Below are 22,093 nucleotides of genomic sequence, written 5' to 3'. Positions count from 1 at the left end.
CATGCTCAGCGAGAAGCAGTGAAACCGCTTTGCACACAGATCTTCTGACTTTTGCCAAGTGTCAAGAATGATAAGGCAGGATAAAGGTTGGTAGCTGTGGAGCTGAGAGTGCAGAGGCCAGAACATGGAAGCTCTAAATGGACGAGAATGAAACCATAGCCTGTGATATAATCTAATTGTGTGCAGATATTTGAGTTTGGCTGTAGACTGGTACTAGGGGTACGTGAGTATGACGATGGATGGGCTGAGAGCTTCTCTAGCAAGGGAAGACAGCCATATGTCAGAGCCATATTGTTTCGACACACAGCAGACAGATCTGTGCTAAAAGAAAAGCCTTATCTCTCTCCTCCAGGCTGAGACTACAGCAGAGTAAAGGGCACGTGGTAGAAAATGAGGTGGAACACAGCCAAAGGGAACTGGGGAACTGGAGCATGGGTGATTTTTAGCAGGGTATCCTTTGGGACTTCTGGGACAGTGAAGCGAAATCTTTTCCAAGTTTTACCAGGACAAGTCGAGAACCTCAAGTCAATATAGGAAGAATGAGAAAGCACAAAGGATGATAGCATAGAGAGGAAAGACCCGTAACAATTCCCTCAGGTTTGTTTTTTTTTTTTTTTGAGTGTGTGACTTTTGCAGAAAAATTATGTTCTGATGACTTTTAGGTACAGCTGAAGGAAACAGAAATGAATAGTGTTGAGTTGGAGATAAGCAGTATTATTTTCAAAGAGAGAAGTATATGTCATTACTCTGTATTTTCTTTCATCCCACTCAGTCTCTGAGAACAAGGCACCACTCTACACTGTTCTTGGTGACATATGTCAACATCTTACAATTTGTAATTTACTTCCCTCCTCAGGCCTCACTTAGTTAGCTTTAGGTGAGGGAAAGCTCAAGCAAAAAACAAAGGGAAAGATTCACCTAACTTTTGAGTTTAAGAGCTCAGACTTTAGATGGGGAGCAGGGAGGGGGCACAGAAAATATTTGATGAGGGGCAGAGAAGATAGCTCAGTGGATAAAGCTCTTACTATATAAGCTTGAGGACCCGAGTTCAAATCCCTGGAGCCAAAATAAGGGCACTGTGGTAGGGCAGGTGTCTGTAATAGTGCACTCTAATCAGATGAGGTGGAAGGCAGAAGCTCATGAGCCAGCTAGCTTGGCAGACACAGTGGTAAAGAACAAGAGCTGTGCCTCAAGCAAGTAGAAGGTAAGGACCAACACCCATAGGTGTCCTCTGACCCCTTTATGCTCCGCCAAAACACATGTACCTGCAGTCATAACACATGAACACACACACATGCATGCAAACATGCACACACACACACACACGCATCACACATGCACAGTGATTAAAAAAAAGTGTTGGAGGAGTGAGTGGAAGATTTTCCCACACTCAGATGAGGTTAAGATGCCTACACATAGGTAGATTCCTGAGGAAGTGGGGAGCCCTGACCCCAGTGATGAGGGTGGAGATGGGGTTTTGCCAAACCTGAAGTGTATTATAAGATGTATGATTGGGAGGTGGAGGAGTTTCTAGCAGCCTGTTAGGGATTTGCCTCAGTCTTCACACATTTCTCTGTCTCCTCCTGTCTCTATCTATCTATCTATCTATCTATCTATCTATCTATCTATCTATCTATCTACCTTTATCTACCTACCTACCTATCTACCTCTCCTCTTTCTCTCTCTCTGATTTAGGTTTGTGCTTTTCAAATTTTTTATAGGTGTACTCCTTTTGAAACACAGACTCTGGGATTCTGCATTTTCTAACAAGTCCAGGGTGAGCAGATGCTTATGGTGAATGGACTACACTCATGACTTTTCATACATTCCCAAGTGCCAGGTACAGACACTGGCTCATGTAAATCCTACAGCATCGCAGAAGAAAATCCTGGTCTCCAATTTCAAAGTGAGGGAACTAAAAGTGAACAAGGTTTATTAGCTTGACTCAATGATTTAGACAAGAATAACAGGGATTGATGATTGGACCCAAGGAAAACTTCTTAAGATAGTGTGTGGAGCCAATATTGAAAGGGCCTTCAAGGTTGAAAAACCTAACCCGAAACACCACTGCCACAGTTGCCTAGGGACCGATCTATTCAGACATGTTGGTTGGTTTATGACATAGGTTATTTCAGTCTATCCTCAAAATAAGAACAACATTTAAGAAAAGAGTTTTTGACAAAGAAATTGAGGCTGACAGTCTAAACTCCTGCTATCAGAGAGTGGACATATCTGAAGGTGTAGCTGAGAAATCATATTATTTTGGCACAATTTTTATGATTTCCAGATGTCAGTCTATTTGTGGTACAGCAGGGATATCATAGAATGTGTGTGTGTGTGTGCGCGTGTGTGCGTGTGTGTGTGTGTGTGTGTGTCAAGGGGAGAGTGACAGCCTGCTCACAGTGATTGTGGTCTCTCCCTGCTACCTTGCAGATGGGCTTCTGCACAATGTCCTCATGTGGCCGAGAGAAACAGAAATTTTGTAGCAGTTTCTCATAAGGCAATAAACCCCATCAGACTAGGGTCCTGTCTGCTTTCTCTGATTACTTCTCCAAATCTCATCTCTACTTACAACCATACTGGAGATAAGTGCTTCCAGGAAGCATCCTTAGCTATTGGGTGGTTTGGTACAGCAAAATCAGTAAGCCCTAATTACCTAGTTAAAATACTACGGTGGTTACGTCAGTCTGAGAGTCTGGCTCTTTGCGTTAACAATAGTTTCTAACAACCACGCAGTGTTCCTGAGAGGACTGAATGAAGCAAGGGCCCTGTGCTTGGCATGTAGAAGTTACAGCATAAATGTAAGGGGTGTTTTCATACACCAAATGTTTTAGGGAAAGGAAGGGACCAAAGTAACAGGAAGATGTTATTCTCTCTTTTTAGGTCAAAGGTGTGTGCATCTGACATGGTGATATTAACCTACATCTATTGCTTGTTTATTAAATACTCAGGTCAGATACAGACCTTGTCTTTTGATTTGAAAAAAATCAATAACATTACACATAGTTTAAAAACCAGGCTCCACAGTGAACAGATCTAAATTCAGGTCTCAGCTCTATTATGTATTTATTAGCTGAGAGAAAAAGAATACTTTCTATAGAGTGATTGTTGGGCAATAGATGTTTGAGACAGGACAATAAGCCTGCCTAAAGGCTCAGCGTGAATACTGCAATGCCTGATTCCTGGTCAGTTATGGACACAGGTACATCTACACCATGGTTTATCATCTTCAGCATCAGTCACGCTTTATGCTGATAATCCTTCAGTGTGTGTGTGTGTGTGTGTGTGTGTTCCTTGTGGCATTTCAGCAGCATCCCAACTTCCATACTAGTGATGTTTTATGTTTAGTCTCAATGACCAAAATGCCTTAAATTCTAGCAAATTATCTCTTGTTGATAAATCTACCTTCTAGTGTCTGTTAACTTTCTGATGAACTCAGCATAGATTTTTTTTTTTGTAATTACTACACTTAAAGAAAGTTATATTTTTGAAGTTCTTATTTTGGTGACATTGTGACTATATAGAATTGCCAAGACTCATTTATTATATGTCTCAAATAGATGCATTTATTGTACATAATTATATTTGGGTCTGATAAAGTTTCTTAAAAATGTATGTATTATTGGTTAATATACTCATATTTTTATATTCTCTTGGCATTGCACACATAATCTGGATACATAGTTTAAAATGTAATTTTGTGAGCACTAAACTTTTTTAGCTAAATTCCTACAACTGTTTTGTACTACTGAGTTTTATAATGTATCATCATACCCTAAAATAACTGCCAGGGGTCGATTCAAGCCTTAAAAAGAAGCACCAACTAATGTGAAGAACTAAAAGGAAAATTAGTCCCTGAAGAAAAGGGACTAGCGGTTCTGAAACCCAAGCGGAGCGTCATCGTGTGAGTTCACATTTGCATTTGGACTGATCTGTACAACTGGTTTCAATGAGCAATATACACCAAAAGTGTGTTAACCTCAAGTTGAAGATCAAAGTCCAGCAACCAGGAGACTTCTGTGTTTAATGGTGCCATTTTCAATACTGTTCTTTTATGCTCCTATAAGTACTGCACTTCAGGTCTACAAGCAAGACACTCAAATTAATGTGGCAACTCTTTACAGAAAGCTTACCCTGCTCTTGTGGGAATTCAGTACAGCACCCCTGACCTCAGAGATGTACAACAGCATGGAGAATACAGAAATAATTTCAGGAAGCTGTACAGAGTGTCACCAAAGCCCTCTACATAGCCTGAAAACACATGTGTTCCCCTCGGGGCCCTGAGAACAGTTCTTACCACAGAGGTATAAAGCTGAAAGAGACCTCTGTTTGCTTCTAGGGAGACTCACCAATCTGGCTCTGAAGAAATCTTTCAGAAATACTGTTTACCACACTTTATTCCAGGTGTGCTGGCTCAGAATTTTAGGTATGGAGTGGGGGATATAAATCTTCCAAAAGCTCTTCTAATCATGCTGGTGATCAATGCCTTGGGGAACCACGGGTGCTACCAACCCTCTACTCAAACCCTGAGTTCCCTCAGCAGTATTTTCCCAAAGTTTTTGTTTGCAAGGTTTGTTAAGGCAGTATGTGCTCTTGAGTGCAGGTGCCTTTGAAGGTCAGAAGAGGGTGTTGGATTCCCTGGAGCTGGAGTTACAAGTACTGTGAGCTGCTGGATGTGTGCTGAGAGCCAAACTTGAGTCCTACGGAAGAATAGGAAGCACTCTTGACTGCTGAGCTATCTCTCCAGTCCCTTTCTTTAAGGATTTTGTTTAGCTCATTCTTCAAGGCCACTACCTCACAAGGCAACATTCTTGGTGAAGTGTGTAGGGTTTTAGTGGGGAGAGATGAAAGACAAAGGTTTCTGAAGCAGAGTGGATATCAGAAACAGAAAAAGAGGAAGGTAAGCTTGGAGAGGAAACTTAGTGACTAAATGGGAAGGTAGAGAATTTCAGCTCTTTGGCTTTCAAATTTTGGTGCGTGTGTGTGCATGCTTGTGTGTGCGTGCATGCGTGTTTGAACATACCTGAATTCAGGTCTTCAGACTTGTTACTTGCTGAGTCATCTCCCAGCCCAAAGAATTTCAACTCTTCATATGATTCTGATCTCACTGAGCAGAAGAAATAAATGGTTTGAGAACCAAAGAGAATGGAAGTAGAGTCAGGGGCTGAAAGTTTAACTTAGGAGTTCCACTGAGAAGGAATACAGATTTGGGTCAAAAGCAGTAGGAACGGAAACTTGAAGAAAACATGAGCCTCAGAGCTATACTTTGGGGACAGAGAGCCCTGTAAACTTTGACTAATAAAGGGTAAAGAAAAGACAATGTTAATTCTGAGACTCAGAGCTTTCTGGGCAGCCATATCAGTACACTGGGATCCGTTAGCAGGTTGAAAATACAGAGGGCAAACCTAGTAACTTAAAAAATTCATTTTATTCCATCACTCCCCGCTAATCCTGCTCAATAACTCAAGACGTTTTGTTATAACTCCCTGTGAGTGTTCGAAATATTTGGTGCATGAAGAGCTACTGTATCTCCGCATCTACTAGTCTCCTTAATTTGGTTTATAATCTTATTACTTCTCACTTAACTAATTGCAAGCCCAAGGACAGCCCTAGCTCACACTGCTGTCTTTGTGTGACTTAGAACAAGGCACTGTCTGTGCATTCATGAATTAGGAAAAACAGCATTAACTGGCTGCGTGGATGCAGCCAGTCAGTGTTGGAGAAATAGAATACACCATTGTAGGAAGATAAAAGCTGAAGGGCTTGGAGGCTGAGCAGAGGAGGCACAGAGCATGCTTACATGTTTAGTTGGCACAGAACACCGTAGGAATGTCTCACAGGTGGTCACCTTGATTCACCTCAAATGAAATGGTCACCCTACCATTTCATTTGGACTTATCCAGAGTTCTAGAAAAAAGCAAAAACAAACAAACAAACAAAACAAAAAACAAACAAACAGCAACAAAACTAAAATGTAACCGCATCATCTTTTACTTCAAAGCTGTCAGGATTCCCCAGCTCCTTTGAAGATCATCTGAAGCCCTTGCCATGTAACAGAATTTATTTCAGGAAAGCCTCCCTGGCATCCACCAGCCACCAGCCACGCCTTCAGCTGTAGTTCCCGGAATGTACAGGACACTAGCAAGATTTACCCAGAGTGTACAGCCTGCCCCTGCCCCACTGCCTGTCCCTATTGCCTTTGACGACAAGACTTACCCAACTTATCTTTTGGAGGCTATCCCATTCTTAAATGCCAGTGTAGAATAGTACCCTCTCTCTGCATCCTTCCCCCGGCGCTGACATCATGCAGGCTGTGGCTGTCCTTCTTTCCCATCTGTGACTGTCCTTGAGGATGTGTTTACTCATGTGTGTTTTCCCCCAGCACCAGGAGTCAGGCACCTGGTCCTGGCGTATACTGAGTGGAAAATGAGATGCACACAGATATTTCAAACGAACAAACAAACAAATGAAACACCCCCCAATACCAAAAACCCCAAAACAACAACAAAATCCCCCAAACCAAAAAAGCCCCCAAAAGTTTCACTACTTTCTGAACATGAGAGCTTCTGTCATCTTTTGAAGTATTTTTCTTTTCCATACTTCTCCGTAACTTTGTCTATTCCGGTAGGAGGTTAATGTGTGTGAGAGATAACTGCTTTGGTTTATTTTACTTTCTGGGTTGCCATTCAAAGCTAGTTTATTCTGGCCAACATGTTTACTTCTGTAAGGTGATTTAATACACGCAGTTAGTAATTCAACTGATTTCCTTACAAACATTTCAACCACATTTTATTAGAAAGTATTGTCAAGATGGAGGTCCCTGCTCATCTGCCCAGGACTGAAATGCCACCAATGATGTCACTGACAGTGTTGTTATCAGTGGTGTTCAAATGCTAGAAGAGTCCAATGATGCACTTTGAGACACTCACATAGTCTATCAAAGATCTCACCTAGAATTTGCAGCTTATTTTCTAAATCTGTGTATGTGTATGTGTGTGTGTGTGTTTTCCTTTCCACAAGGGCCGTGAGAGAATGCGGACAATAAAAAAAGAAACGTGTAAGATACTTCCTAGGCTTGTGCACATAGGTGTTTGTTTATTTTCGTGTCCCTTTGGCAGTCATTTAAAATATTCTGAAGTCTTGGGGGAGACGATTCAATCAGTGAAGCACTTGCCATGCAAACATGAGGTTCTCAGTTTGACCCACAGCATCTATGTAAAAGCTGGTCACGGTGGAGCATGCTTAGTCCCAGCACTGAGGAGAGACCTTTCCTCACAAACTAAGTTGGAGAGGAACTGGAGAAGACACCTGATGTCGACCTGCAGCCACTACATTCACACGTGTGCAAATGGCTGCACACACACACACACACACACACACACACACACACACACACACACGTGCAGGCGTGAACACACACCTCTAACCAGACTTTTTCCTGTGGATTTCAACATGAATGAACTTTATACTTTTTCAGCTTGTCTCTAGTTTCTATTAGAGTTTTGGGCTCCCCCACCCCCATCTCTTTCAGTCATCTTTTTTTCCATAGATGAGTAAAAAGTTACTGTGGATTATGCAAGGTAGGGAGTTACACACTGATTTTTCTTTCACCTTTTGTCTTCATTCCCTGTGCCTCACTCAGGCTTTCCTGGGGGACTCACCGCTGCAGAGTCGCTTATGTGGAATTTTACGTCCGGCCTTAAACCTCTGGTGTATGCCCTACGTTCCAATATGGTCTCCAAATACAAAACCTCGTTAATATAATGTAGGCATCGATTTCATTAAGCTGTTGAATACTGTGGCAATGTACTTTCCATTTCCTGCAGCTTGTTTTTCTTTTTCCTATGCCTCATATCCATGATTTTTTTTTTTTAATTGGGACAAATTTGAAGTTTCAGATCAGGCGTGGTGGCACACACCTTTAATCCCAGTGCTCAGGAGACAAGACAAGTGGATCTCTGCGAGTTCAAGGCCAGCCTCATCTACAAAGTCCAGGACAGCCAAGGCTACCCAGAGAAACCCTGTCTCTAAGAACAAAAATCAACAACAACAACAAAATTGAAGGTTCATGTTCCTTCTTATATATCTAGCATTCAGAATATTTTTTTCTCTTACTTCTTTCTTTAAATATCTGTTGAAGACTCCATGAGAAAACACGGGAAGTGCTTTCCCATAAAGCAGAGAGAGAATTATGTTCAGTACCCCTATGTTCTTTTTTTATATAGCATTGACTTCATATCACATGCTCAATGCATATTTTGCCATCTTGGACCTGACATTACAATTTCACATTTACTTTTAATTTCATTGCGCATTTCAGTGAGAAAGGATAAGCAGTGAGCAGTTGGCTATTGGAAGGCTGTATTTGTAAAGCTTTCTTTTTATGTGTGGGTGTTCTGCATGTCTGCGCACCTCCTGCATGCCTGGTGCCCACAGAGGTCAGAAAAGGGCACCCGATCTCCCGGAATTAGAATTACGGATGCTTGTGAGGCACCATGTAGAGAGCAAGGGCTCCAACTCCAGTGCTCTTAGCCCCTGGGTCATCTCTCCAGCCTTGGGAAGAGATCTTTACTTAGCAGGCTCTGAGTCCAGCCGACTGTCACCTCAAAGAAAATAACAACCCTCAAAGGTTACTTGAATTACTCATGCAGAAATTATGTGTGGGGGAAAAATATAAAGTGGATAGAAATATAAAGGGGGGTTGATGGGGACAGAATTTTGTTCTGCTTCTTTTCTGGTATTCAGAAAATTGATTATGTGTTTACTGAATCTTCTTGAAATGAGTAAGTGTGATGTTTGCAAGGCCATTTAACACAGTGTCCGACCCATAGCGGTTGCTCAATAAGTAGTTTATTTGCTTTAATGTGATGTATTATGTAACTATAAGACCCTTTCTTTATATCTACATGCATAATCCACTATCCTATTTTCTTCCTTGTCCTTTTGTCCTCAAGAATGACCTTGCATGCATTTTATTCTCAATCTGTAAAATGGGCTGGGAGATTAATTGGGTAATAGAAACAAGGGTGTTGGGCAATATTTTCCTCAAATCTCTTCTATGGTTTAAGACATCTTGAGGGATTGGAAAATAAGCTGCTAAAAAAAAAAAAAAAAAGTAAGAAATGATGATCTTTATCTTTACCAAATCAATAAAAAAAAAAAAAAAAGCTTAAGAGCACACGTTTGTGACTGTCATTTTGAAGTCACTCAATTCATAACCGGGATGCCGCAAAAACAACTCCCTCTTAGCCCAGAGGGAAACAAAAAGAAAGAAAGAAAGTAAAGGGGAAATTCAGATTAGTCACATAGAAGTTCCCCCGCCTGCAAAATCTGCAGGGTTAAAACTGAGAGAGTCTGCCCTGCTCCTTCAATTGCCTTTTGTCTCAGGTTCTGGGACCTTTATCTATCTTCTGACTTACAAGCTGGCTTTGCCCTTATCTCCTTCTTTGTGGTAAAGACCAATCTTTCCCAGGTTCCTCTTTGCCACAGCTGTATCTTCTCTGTACCCAGACCGTGAAGATGGAAGTGCTGGGGGTTCAACCCCTGGATGAAAATCTGGAAAGCGGATCAAGGCCAGGATTTCAGTGGAAGAAGTTATTGCTGGTGGTCTCTGGGATTCAGGGGGCTGGGCTGCTCCTCTGCCTCATCTACATCTGCGCACACCTCTATCCTTCCCCGGTAAGATGCACCTCTGCAGTCATCTGGAAATAATCTAATGCTAAAACTGTTGAGGCCCCGTCACTGCCAACAAGTGCTTGTACAGGGTGGTCAAGTACCCCTTGGTGTCTCCTTGCCTTCCTATTTCAACGGTGCTAGGGCAGAGTGAAGGGCAGAAGGGCCCTGTTTCTAGATTTTTTTTTTTTTTTTTAAGCAAAAATCCTGGTATCTCTTAATGAGATGTCATCCTGGAGCTTTGGGTCATTGGTTTGTCTCTCTATCCTGGTCTGATCGAGGAATCGATGGAAAAAAGAGACAACAGACCTTTTACTTCCTATTGCATTCATGCCTCTGCAGATACTCAAGGACACCTGTTTAAAAAAATCCTGAAGGTTTCAGTACTCAGTCCTTTCCTGTCACAGACTTTGCGTTCGAAGGGCTGCACAGCCTGTGTATTCGCATTTGTTCACACGTTGGCATCAATGACTTAATCATCTCATAGGTTGTTGTTGTTTTTTTTTTTTTTTTTTTTTTTTTGACAATCACTTTTAAAACCCCAGTTTTTTGTTTTTTTGTTTTTTTTTTTATGTTTTTTAATTGTTCACTGCAGAAGGTAACTCTGCAGTCTCCTCAGAATTCTTTGTTGAATCTGGACTCATAATTCTTGTTTCCCCACATCAGGAAACTTTTCCCTGGTAGATGGGACAGACAACACGGAACTTATTTTTAATGGCCGTGTAAGGGACACAGCTACCTCAGATTAACCCAGGATACGGTGAACCGTCCAGACATATGCCCAGGCTTGTCTCTGTGTACAGGAAGTAGTGTTTTTGGTGAATAGAAGCTGGTGGGAGTGTGTGTGTTCATGACTGTTGAACCGTGTACAGCGCTTGTCCCTTGGGCTAGCGAACTACAGAAAGGTAGCTGGTGCGTTGCTCAAGCCTGCTTGGCCAGTTCGATTCCCGACTGTGCTGGTTCTCTTCTCTCCGCTCCACATAGGTCTCTGTGGTGCAGGACTCTGGATGAAAAGCAGGCACTTTGGGGAGAAGAAGGTGCTATGGTAGGGCATGGTAGCATGCAGACCGGAATTAGGCTTTTCTGAAAAGAAAGCAAACGTAACCAAAAATAGACCAGCTGAGCACATTGAATAGGCCTGGGAGTCTTGAGACTTTTCAAAGAACCGCAGGGCCGTGTGTTTCCTTACTCTGCGGGATGAGGAAGGCCCCACTCAAGGGTAACCAGGCACCCAAGGGCACAGGGAAGAGCTGGAGAGAGCAAAAAGTGAAACGCAGGGCTAACCCCCTGGCGTCTGGGACCTCCTTGGGCAGTCTCCCCCAGGACACGGTAAAAACAGGGGTCCTTTCTTCAAGTCACCCAGAAACTCTGTGGGCAGAGGTGGGAAATAAAGCCAAAGCTACCTTTCCAGGTCCTTGAGGTAAGCAACAATCTAAGGAGGAATTTGTTTTGGTGGTCTTGGCTCAGAAATGGAATTAAAAGCAGGAGAGGTTCGTTGGACACTGAAGCTGTTTGCTCACGAAATAAGCAGCTTGATTTGGGGGCTTAGCTGTCTAAAATTTTTATGCTGTGCTAGGACCTGGGCAGGGAAATGGATCACTGTATCTAGTCACACTTGGAAAAGGGCAGAGAGCAGAGATGTGTACTATGTATTTTCCTTGGAGCTGAGTCAGATTGTATTGATGGGGGAGAGATGAGAAGGGGAAGATAATGTCTTTGACAAAGGGGATGGTCACCTTTGAAAACACCAGTGTCAGATGTTGTGGTTGGTGTGGAACAGGTGGTGGGAGATGAGTCAAGGAAACCTCTCCCGGGAGACACAGGTTGTCGTGAGGTGTCAGGGGAAGCTGAACTGCAGTGCTTACTCTATACCCAAGAAAACTAGGTTTTTCTGTGGCTGGAAAAAGGCATTCTGCAAAGAATCACGTTTATTCCCCTTTCCCATTATTTCTTAGCTTTTTAACCTTTTAGCCCTTATTCCCTGCATTCAAGATCCCGAAGTTACAGCTTCTAAACCTTACCAGGCAGTCAACTTTCCCTGTAAGTTTATTCAGCAATAATCATTCCTGGGTTAAATTTCATTCACATACATGAAAAGCAGTTTTTGTCTTTGAAATGTCCCCAGTCCCCCTCCCACAAAAGACGGCCCTTATCCACCTCGTGCACAGTTCACTTTTTTCTTTTGGTGTTTTTCATTTGTAACAGGGAATGGTTGTCTGAAATGGACATTGAGGTCTCTTTCAGCTCAGCAACTAATGAGCATGTCATCTCAAAGAACAGGCCTGAGGGTTGAAGGAACAGAAAATGCACATTAGCATTTTTTTTTTTTTTTTTTTTTTTTTTTTTTTTTTTGTGCCTAAGTGTACAGATGTCTTAGCTCTTAAGACTGGCCTGAGAGAGATCATGTACTTAATTTATACTTTCTGTAGTTATTTGAATTACCTATCCTGGGTTCATGAAATACCTTGCTTAGGGCAAGGAAAGACACAAATGCTCTAGAATATCAGTGACTTGCGTTATAAAGCTGAACTCTGCCGCCGCCGCTGCTGACTCACTGAACACTAGGCGTTTCTCTGTGGTACCATTTAAAGTGCCAGGCTTCTAGTCTCACTTGAGGCCTTAGGAGACAATGGCAGAGGGAGAGCTGGCCTAGGAGGTGAGAAGCTCTTTGCTTTTATTATTTTTTTAATGTGGTGTGTGTGGGTGTGTATATTTATATGTGTGCATTATACATATGTGCTTGCTTTTGTCGACACAGCTATAAGTGTATGTGCAATTGTGTATGGAGGACAGAGAACAAACTCAAACGTCCTCCTCGGAAATGCCTCCCACTCTCTTTCAGACAACATCCTCATAGGTCTGGGGTGCACCAGTTAGGCTAGACTGTGTGATGAGTGAAGCCCAGGGGACCTCCTGTCTCTGCTGTCCCAGTGCTGGGATTACAAGTGCAACTTGTATGCCTGGTATTTTAATTCTGGCTTCTGGGAACTGACTTTGAGTTCTCATTTTTTAGGGAAATACTTTATCATCTGAGCTATTTCCCCAGCTGTCCAGGAGCTGTTGTGAATTATATTTGCATGTTCTGGGGCTGTTGAAGTCTTCCAAGCTCCATGTATCATGACTTTGTAGAGTTAAGAAGTTTTCCTTAGCAAACCCTACCTTCTTGTCACTGTGTCTGCTGGGGAAAGCAGAAGTGCTCTCTGTCAAGGAAAGCCAGAACTAGAATTCAGTTTTTTGGTGATGTTTCATATAATAACTTTCAACTTTTTTATTTTTTCAATACTGGAAAGAGGAATTTGCCTTGAATCTTTGTTTAGAATCAATTGAAATGTAATCTAATCTGTAATCTAGCATGTCTTCTTCTTAGAAATTATTCAATCATATATGTAAAATAACTTCAAATTCAAGTAGAGTTTGATTTTTCTGAGAATTAATTCTCTTTGAGAATTAAAAAAGGAAACATCTTGAGTATTGAATTAATTCATTAGAAAGAATTTTGAGGCGCTGATGGTGGGTATTGATGAAATGGCCCAGAGACCCTGGGTTGTTGAGTAGATATTAGCCACAGTATTTCATGGGAAAACAAAGAAGGCAGGTAAATTGCTCATGGTCACCTATACACTTAATTAACTGTTTACTTTTGGCTCCTGTACTAGAATCCTTATCAGTTAAAGCTCTCTTCCATTTGTTCTGAGTGCTTTTTTGTATAGGATACTGTTGGAAGCTTTAGAATAAAGCTTCACTGTAGAAGGTTTCTTTTTTAAAGCTCTTTGAATTAATCGTCAAAATGTGACAGATACGTGGAAACCTGCTCCAGGGACAGTAGGAAGAGTCGTGGAGGGAGAAGGGGTTGCCTGAGATGTGTGGGTATATACGTGGGGAGGGGGGCAGGGGAGCTGAGGGAAAAGACAACACACATCAGCTGATGTTAAAGCTAAGAGCCGAGTTTCTTACACAGACAGGAGGGATGGGGAAGGGTAGGCAGAACAGCAAATCATTCATCATAGCTGGGAGTGAATGTTCATAGGGAATGAGAGTAGGACATGACGCTGAAGATCTGGACAGGCGTGGACGGCAAAGAATCTTGTGAATCATTCTGGGGAACTTGACTGATTCTATCTATGCGAAGGGGGTCAGTTACCAACACTGACGATTCTCCCCATTTTCTTTCCTGCATGGGATCTAAAGATGGGCAATACAAAAATTTACCTAACCTCACCTAGCACTAGGGGGCACCACAGTAAAACTAACCATCCTCTAAAGTCTTTAAGGCTGCCTGCTCTCTTTCTCCTTAACCTCTGCTGATCTAAGAGGAAACCATCTTCTCTGGAATCAAGTGCTTGAGGACGAGCACTGTTAGGTTTTATTCTTGTTCACACAGTGATGCTCTTTCTAAATGAGCAATTCAGGTACATGTACATTCTGACCCAAGTCTTTTTTATTTTTATTTTAATTTTTATTTTTTTTCACAATTTATTCATTATACATCCCTATTGAGGCCCCCTCACTCTACTTCCCCTCTCCATTCTCCCTCCCTCTTCCCTCATCCCCTTTCCCTAGTCCACTTAAAGGGGGAGTTCTCCTCCTTTGCCATCTGCCCATAGCTTATCAAGTTTCATCAGGACTGTCTGATGAGATTCTCTTCCTCTGTGGCCTGGCAAGGACACATTGCCAGGGGCAAGTGATCAAAGAGCAGGCAACCGAGTTCATGGCAGAGGCAGCTCCTGCTCCCCTTACTTGGGAACCCGCATGGAGACTGAGCTGCCAATGGGCTACTTCTGAGCAAGGGATCTAGGTCCTCTCCATGCATGGTCCTTGGTTGGTGCATCAGTCTCTGCAGTCTTTAAAATAAGATAGCGTAGTGTGAATTATGCTGAAAAACATTATACATAAATCCACATATAAGCACTAATACATGCCTGACCCACGGATCTTCCTGTTTATCTTGGTTGACTGTTGCCCCAGCTTCCCAGTCTTTCCAAGGGGCTAGCAACTCTGCCTTGGGTATTCTTTTCCTTTTGGTGACAGTTACCCTACCCTCTCAAAGAGCATGCCACTTTCTTCCCATATCAGGGGTTTTGTGTTTCTGGGAAACAAGCACTTTGTGATCATGTGAATCAGAGGAGCCACAGGTAGTGTTGTTATGGCTTAAAGTGAAAAGAAAACCTTGACAACCAAACCCGGAGTTCTGATGTGGCATGCTTCTCTCTCCATGGTCGTTAGTGAAATCAACAGAAGAGTTAGTTTGAAGTTGGAATCTCTAACGTCCTGTGCTTTGCTAGTTTTGATACTTTTCAAATGAGGGAGTGAAAATATTCCTCGGAAATGGGGACAATCATCTCAGACTTCAGGGATAAGTGTTTGAGGTGTAACAGAGTAGACATGAACCAGGAGCCAGAAGGCCACCTTACTCAAGGCTTTTGGCTTCGTGATCCTGAGTAAATTCCCTATGTGTCGGCTTAACACTTCTGAGATTAGGACTTGGTTAGGAGGATCACACATTTGAGTGCTGAGCTTTGTAAATGCCAAGATTATTGTTGCCATTCATGGGCATATTTATATAGCCACACTGGGGTATAATTTTTGCTTTGTAGTGTGTGTGTGTGTGTGTGTGTGTGTGTGTGTGTGTGTGTGTGTGTGTGAAAGAGAGAGAGGGGGGGAGAGAGAGAGAAATGCAGACATTCAGCTACACCTCTTAACAAGACAAGCATACCTTGTTAGGATTAATCATAGCTTCTTTATAGCTTTGATTTCTGTGTTGTAAATTTGGGAATTAAAATAATCCATCTTGGAAAGAGTTCTGTTTTTTTTTTTTTTTTAACATAGCTTTCTTATTAAGAGTTGTTTGTGGCTGCAGTAGAGAGTAAAAGAAGACAGAAGGGGAAAACTTATGAAGTCATGAAGTGTTTTTAGATTTACTGTCTGGTTAAGAATGTTTCAAAAATGTAAACGTTAGGGTTGGAGAGATGGCTTTAGTGCCTAAGATTGCTAACTGCTAGTCCGAGGACATGGTTTGGTTCCAGCCACCCATATCAAGTGGCTCCCAGACACCTATAACTCCAGTTTCAGGGGATCAGACACCTTCCTCTGGCCTCCGCGGCCACACGTATGCACGTGGTACACAAAAGCTCAGGCAGGCATATATACTTACAAATAAACAAATACGTTAATATTTTTTTAAGTCTAAAATTTCAGGATTAAAACACACGGACCAAACTGTTCCCATTTCCATTGGCTTTCATTCATGTATTCCAATTCCCCAGAGACTTGGCTGTTGAGCAGCAGGAAATTATATCCACAAGAAACTCGTGGTCTGCCTCACAGTATTAGAAACAAAGATGACTTGAGTGGCTGATTTCTCTTTAGGAGATCTTTCATTCTGAAATGTCCCATAGGTGGGCTCATTCATACATATTTCTTTGTATTTGGTAACATTTTTAAGTATTTCCATGGACTAACAAGGAGAGAAAAAAAGAGAGTCTCACTTTAATTATGTCCATACTGTTTAATAAACATTATGGATCAAAGTGTAGCATTATGTTGGTGAGAAATTGAGAGCTCTGGTGAGTCTGAGTAACGTACACTGAAGGCTGGTCTTCCCTGCAGACAGGAAGAGCATGGGCCTGGAATCTAGATAAGTAGTCAGCCAAAGATCCTAATAGTGTAAGTTGTAAGTTTCTATTGTAGATTAAAAAGAAGCATCAACATAGTCAGCAAGTGAGGAAAACATGTCTTTCTGCATTATAAAATAAATTGTAAAAGATGTTGAATAATGTGACCCATGATTATGTCCCTCAATTTGGCACAGCTTTTTCCTACTTGGGGTTCCTCTTCTTCACTGTGTTCTTGGAAGGAGGTACAAGTGACACGGTTGTGCTATTTTGCACTGGGGAAATCTGAAGTAAGTGGCTTGACTTGTTTTGCACAGAAAGCTCAGGGCTGGGAATGAAGGTGAGGTCAAAGTCCTAATCCTGCCTCTTTCTGTTACACTTGGCCACGATTTCAAAACTCTGAACTTAAAGAATGTTCATGACTGTTTTAAACTTTGACTTTCCTGTCTGACATTAGTTACTTTTGGAGAAAGACTAGAGGATGTGTGCCCTGTCACAGAAGAAAGAAAGATTTATAACTACTTACATTAACATAGATACCATGGTTAATGCAGCTTTAACAATTACATAATACTGTACAGGGAACTTTCAGAAAACAAATCATGGCCTGCAGAAGGTGTTCTAATAGAAAGGGAAGCCAGTCTGCATTCATTTCCCAACTCCTCCTCCTCCTCTTCCTTTAAACAGGAAGCAGATTGTACTGTATACTCTTTTAGGTCTGTTCGACACCAATTCAAGTAGTTAGTGTGGTGATACGTTGTGTGGTTTCTAAACTACCTGTAAAAGCATATTGAACTGTCCAGTGTTTTCTGGGTAGCTTGAAACAACAGGAATGGAATCTTCAGTCCTGAAGGCTGGAGATGACAGAAAGGTCACACTCTCACTGAATGCTCTAAGTAGGAATTATTCCTTCTTTCTCTCTTGTGTTGGGTGGTTACCAAGGATCCTCAGGTTCTTTGGTTTCACACTACACACATCACATGGCTACTTCTTGTCTCTATGGAGCCTCTCTCTCTCTCTCTTTTTTTTTTTTTGAAGACCACTAGTCGTATTGGATTTAGGACCTACCCTAATCCTGCTGATGTCATTTTTGACTATTTATATTTGTGAAAACTCTGTGTATGTCCACTTCCAAATAAGGACACAGCCTGAGTTTTAGATATGCACACATTTGAAGGGCATGCTGTTAAACCCACTGAAACCATTTATTCATTTTTTTTTTAAATTAGTGCTCATGGTGCATCGGTTTCCTGCCAGGCACTTAGGACAAAATGGAGAACAAGACAGATAATGCTCTTCCTGATCTGATAGTGTTTATAACCCAGTGGGAAAAGAAGGCAGTTAAATGACAGTAGCCAGGGCATATGACAAGCACCCAGCAGCCAAGCATGGCAGATATACTTAGTAAGGAATTTCATAGACTTGCCTTGCTTTCAGTTGGGATTCTTTCCTCTTGAAGGTTTTTTTTTTTTTTTCATCTTCTGTTAATTAGGAAAAGCTTTAGTTTAAAATACTATTGTCATCACTGTCACCACCATTATTCTCCCAGTGCTACAATCTGATGATTTTACCCTTCACCAACCTCATTTACCCCTCAGAGCACATGCTGAGAGTTCAGCCTCATGCAAATGAGCTTAGGAGCCTTGATGCACTAGGCAAAACTTTGAGTGTTCATTAATTTCCAGAGAAAATTCTCCCGCTGGGGAGGAGGAGGCGTGCTGCTCTTCCTGCATCAGATAAGGCCTGTGTTAATATCTGTGGTCACATAATGTTTGGGGTTTACTCTTTGGAATTCTATGACGTGATCTGATGAACTTCTGCATTGGAGTCTTTATTAGGCACTGCAGTGAAGTCATTTTAACTGAGATTGGCCATCAAGATGAGAGTAATAAAAGGCCACAAAGGGAAAGAACTTGTTCTAGACTCAGTACAGAAGCCAGGAAATCCCTACTTCTAGTCTGATGCCCAGTCCACTCAACTAGGTTGGCTTCTTAAAGCAGTGGTACCTTCCTGTATCGTACATGAGAATACAAAGGGTTACTTCAGAAGAAGACGCAAATGGTAGGACTGTGCTTTCCTTATACTCAGAGATTTCAACAACCACGACTGGACCTAGGCTGGCAGCTGTACAGCCACATAAAAGCTGAGACTGTCTCTTTTAACACTGTACATTGCCCATGGTTGTTGAAATTGGCCATCTCAGCTCAGCAAATAATTACTGAGTGCCATTATATCTGAAACCTGACAGGAAAGTATGGCGTTACAGTGGATACATTGTAAACGTATTCTTCCAGTTGCTTAGACACTAAACCAGTGCAAGAATATTTTAGTGGATAATTTCTTAATCATGGAGGGAGGAAGGGAGAAATGTTTTGGTAGATCCCTCTGTTAGTGTTATTGAAGGAATTCTCCAACTAATTTGGAGTGGGAAATCCAAGTACAAGACCACAAAGAATTAATGTGTTAGGTCAGTCCTACGCTTTTTCCCCTGTTTCAGTGTTCAGGTTGCATGCATACTTCTGGCTGTTTTGTTTGCTTGTTTGTTTGTTTTTTGTTGTTGTTGTTGTTTTGTTGAATGCCTGAGGTTACTCTTAGAAACCATAGAAAAAGGAACAGAGTCCATGATCCCTGGGATAGAAAGTGGTGAGTTTCTCTAGGGAGCCACAAACAACCATCACTAAATAGTGTGACAAGAAGAGTGGGGATGGTTAAAGGAGGAGCACACTGTCTAGCAAGTAAGAAGACAAAGCTGAGGTAAGGAAAGGTCACATGGAAAACATGCTGTCAGAGGTATTCAGGGTGAAGGTGGAGAAGGATTTGGAAGAGAATTAATGTAGCCTCTCTTTGGGTTCACAAAAATCTCTATAAACCGTTTGGTTTTTTTTTTTTTTTTTTTTTTTTTTTTTAAGCATGGTTTTCAAAGTCACTGGCTTTGTCTCTAAGAGAATGTAACTTTGGAGTTAAGTTTTTATTAACATTGAAGCCTTCTTGGCCAAGTTTTTTGCCTATCCCAATTTCCAATCCTTTTCTTAAACAAAGTTCTGAGGTTTTTGTTTTGTTTTGTTTTTGTTTTCATTGGTTCTTTTTGTTTTTTTTTTCTTTTGTTGTTTGTTTTGTTTTTATCAGAAGCAGAGTCTATCCTTTGCAACCGGCTGCTTCCATGAACTACACAATAAATTCTCAAATGAGGAAAGCTAACTTTCCAGTCCACTGGAGTGTGGAAGTGTGAAAAATCCCACTTTTCAGTTTTGAGATACAGCCTAAGAATGTATCAGGCTGTGCTTTCATGGCCTCTCAGATCTCTGATGGTAGAAGATCTAGGTAGGGACAGCAGCTCTGTTACAGTGGAGGAGACATGGTGCACTAAGGGGACACTGTCACAGATATTCACCAGTCTCCTCTAGTGACTCACAGCTCATTCATGTGCTCCCTCGAGAGATTCACATTGTGCCCCGGGACTGAGTGAGGAAAAGCAGGCTCCATATATGACTGCAGAGCCTACTTCCTGGTTTCAGATCTGATGAGTAACATTTGCTCCTGGCACAGATACCCTTCTTATAGACAAAATGCCAGATGACTATAAGGTCAAGAACATTATGTCACATCCCGCTGAGTCAGAACCAGAGGCTGACACTCTCCAAAGATTATCTCTTAAAACGTTATCCTTGGAGACATGATACGAACAGCTGGGGAAGGACCAGACATTGGATTCTTTCTTCTGGTATTGAACAACCCAGGAAGGTATCTAATTCCAGCTTTTCTGTGCACTCACTTTGAGCTTGTCAGTGGGCCTGATAATTCCTCACAGGGGCACCCAGCCAGAGTCCACGAGATGACGCTTTCAGTGGGACCCACACTGAAAACCTACAGGGCTGTTTGAGGAGTTCTTTTTGGAGAACTTCTGGATATATATATATATATATATATATATATATATATATATATTTAAAATTTTTTTATTTATTGCAATTTAACTTCTGGATGTTTTAAAAACTGAGTATTTTTAGCAGTTATCTCTAAATTAAAATTTTTTATTTTACTTGATAATGATGAAAACAGTTCAAATTAGTCTTGTACTCCAGATAAATGCTTCTGGGTGAACTATTTATTCTTAAGGTCTCCTGGAATCAAGGGAGGAGTGGTCACTGTAACCTGAACTCTGTACCTTTACTCCGTAACAAGTTCCAAGCAGCACTGATTCTCATTTTCCTCTTTGTATCTCATTTCTACAGGAAGTTGTTATGTGTGGTAGGGTGGTTTTAAGCAGAGGGAAAAGCGATGGACTGCAGCAAGATTATCCCGGGGCATCACACTATTAGAATTCTTTTTGTTTGTTTCCACTTTCCTTAAATCCATAAAGAATGCCTCATTTATAGGTGTTTCTTTTGGCTAATTGTAGTCTTGTGTGATCTGAGTCTTCACTCTTTCAAAGCCTAGATCCTGGTGCTTTCTCCTTGTGCAACGAAACCATGAGGTAATTTTTGTTTTTATTTTCTGGAACTCTGTGGAATACATTAACTTGTTGCAGGTTCCTAACGGTTTCATGTAGACAGATAACTTTTATGAATAAAACACAAGTTTTCCAAAACCAAGGAGTATGTTCTACCTTTGTGATCACAGAGTTGAGTATAATGGCTGTCACATAGCAATGTTCATTTTTAGTTTTAAGGTATTTTAATATTTTTTTATCAAATTGTTAACAGTTAACGTACAAAGTGAAGAGTTTCAATGCTAATTTTTTTTATATATTTGTATCATTATACTCTGTTCTTATTTACCCTACTCACAGACTTTCCCCATCAACCATCCCCACCTTTTTCTGGTTCTGTTCCTACTCCCAAATGATCCTACCTTCCATTCTCATATCAATATATATTCCTTCACTGTTTGATGTTCTTCTTCTTTTTCTATTAGTCTCTTTTTTCCCCACATGGTCCTTTTTCTATTTTTTATGAGCTACATATAAATAGAGATTCCACATTATCAGAGAAAGTATACAGTATTTTTTTTTCCTCTGGATCTGGCTTATTTCATTAAATATAAATGACAGAAGAATTGCTAATGAAAAAGTAGCACATGTATAGAATAAAATTTTATTCAGGTTTAAAGAAAGCAAATTTATGCTATTTTCAGAATGGATATGATCTGACATCATTATGTCAAGTAATGCTTAAGAACTTGCTACTGCTTCTAAACAAATAATCACATAATATGATAATCATATCATTCTTCACCTATTGAATAGCTTCAGGGAGTAGTAAGCATTTCTTGAGTACCAGTTTTTTCCCCACAGGGCTTATTGAAAAGTCTTCAGAAGTTAACAGATTAGCACCGTGAACTCTGGATTCTTATAGGAATGTGGGCTCCTGGCTCCAGCCACACTTTTTATTTCTTTCTTTGGAACAGGCACTCACCATGTAGCTCTGACTGGCTTGGAACTCCCCACATGGACCAGGCTGACCTTGAATTCATAAGAGCCACCTGACTCATCCTCTGTCATCTTTAAAGGCATGCACCACTGTGCCTGATAATTTAGAGTCAGGGGCTTTGTGAGTAAGTTGAACATTTCTACTTTCATTTTTGACAAATTTCCTAGGAGTCTCTAATGCATCTTAGCATTGAAGTACCCCAAACTGACATATCTTCCTGTAGTATCATTCAGCTGTCCCCAGATATGACATAGACATTACACAGTCAGCTGTCAAATTTGTATTTGCCACTTAGGTATTGAGTTTTTTCTGGGGCTCACGAGTTTGCCGTTCGTTCCTTCCTTCCTTCCTTCCTTCCTTCCTTCCTTCCTTCCTTCCTTC

General features: G+C 41.2%; 1 protein-coding gene across 2 annotated transcripts in view; it reads left to right on the top strand.

Moving 5' to 3' along the window:
* The first annotated feature begins 4,444 nt into the window (after positions 1-4,444).
* Positions 4,445-22,093, top strand: part of Tnfsf4 (TNF superfamily member 4) — a 26,897-nt gene continuing 9,248 nt past the window's right edge. Inside the window, exons 1-3 of one of the 2 annotated variants that reach the window (XM_055624604.1) lie at positions 4,445-7,765; positions 7,893-8,064; positions 9,511-9,678. In XM_055624604.1, coding sequence (XP_055480579.1) covers positions 9,520-9,678 — 159 coding nt within the window. In that variant the 5' untranslated portion in view covers positions 4,445-7,765; positions 7,893-8,064; positions 9,511-9,519. Of the gene's footprint in view, positions 8,065-9,510; positions 9,679-22,093 lie in introns of both variants that reach the window. The other variant, XM_055624603.1, reaches the window with a different exon arrangement.

The sequence above is a fragment of the Psammomys obesus genome, unplaced genomic scaffold (genome assembly GCF_907164565.1).
Source record: "Psammomys obesus unplaced genomic scaffold, mPsaObe1.curated_primary_1811, whole genome shotgun sequence".
In the NCBI taxonomy this organism is placed as follows: Eukaryota; Metazoa; Chordata; class Mammalia; order Rodentia; family Muridae; genus Psammomys; species Psammomys obesus.
Note: the sequence above shows the minus strand (reverse complement) of the source record. Positions and strands in the feature narration are given on the sequence as shown.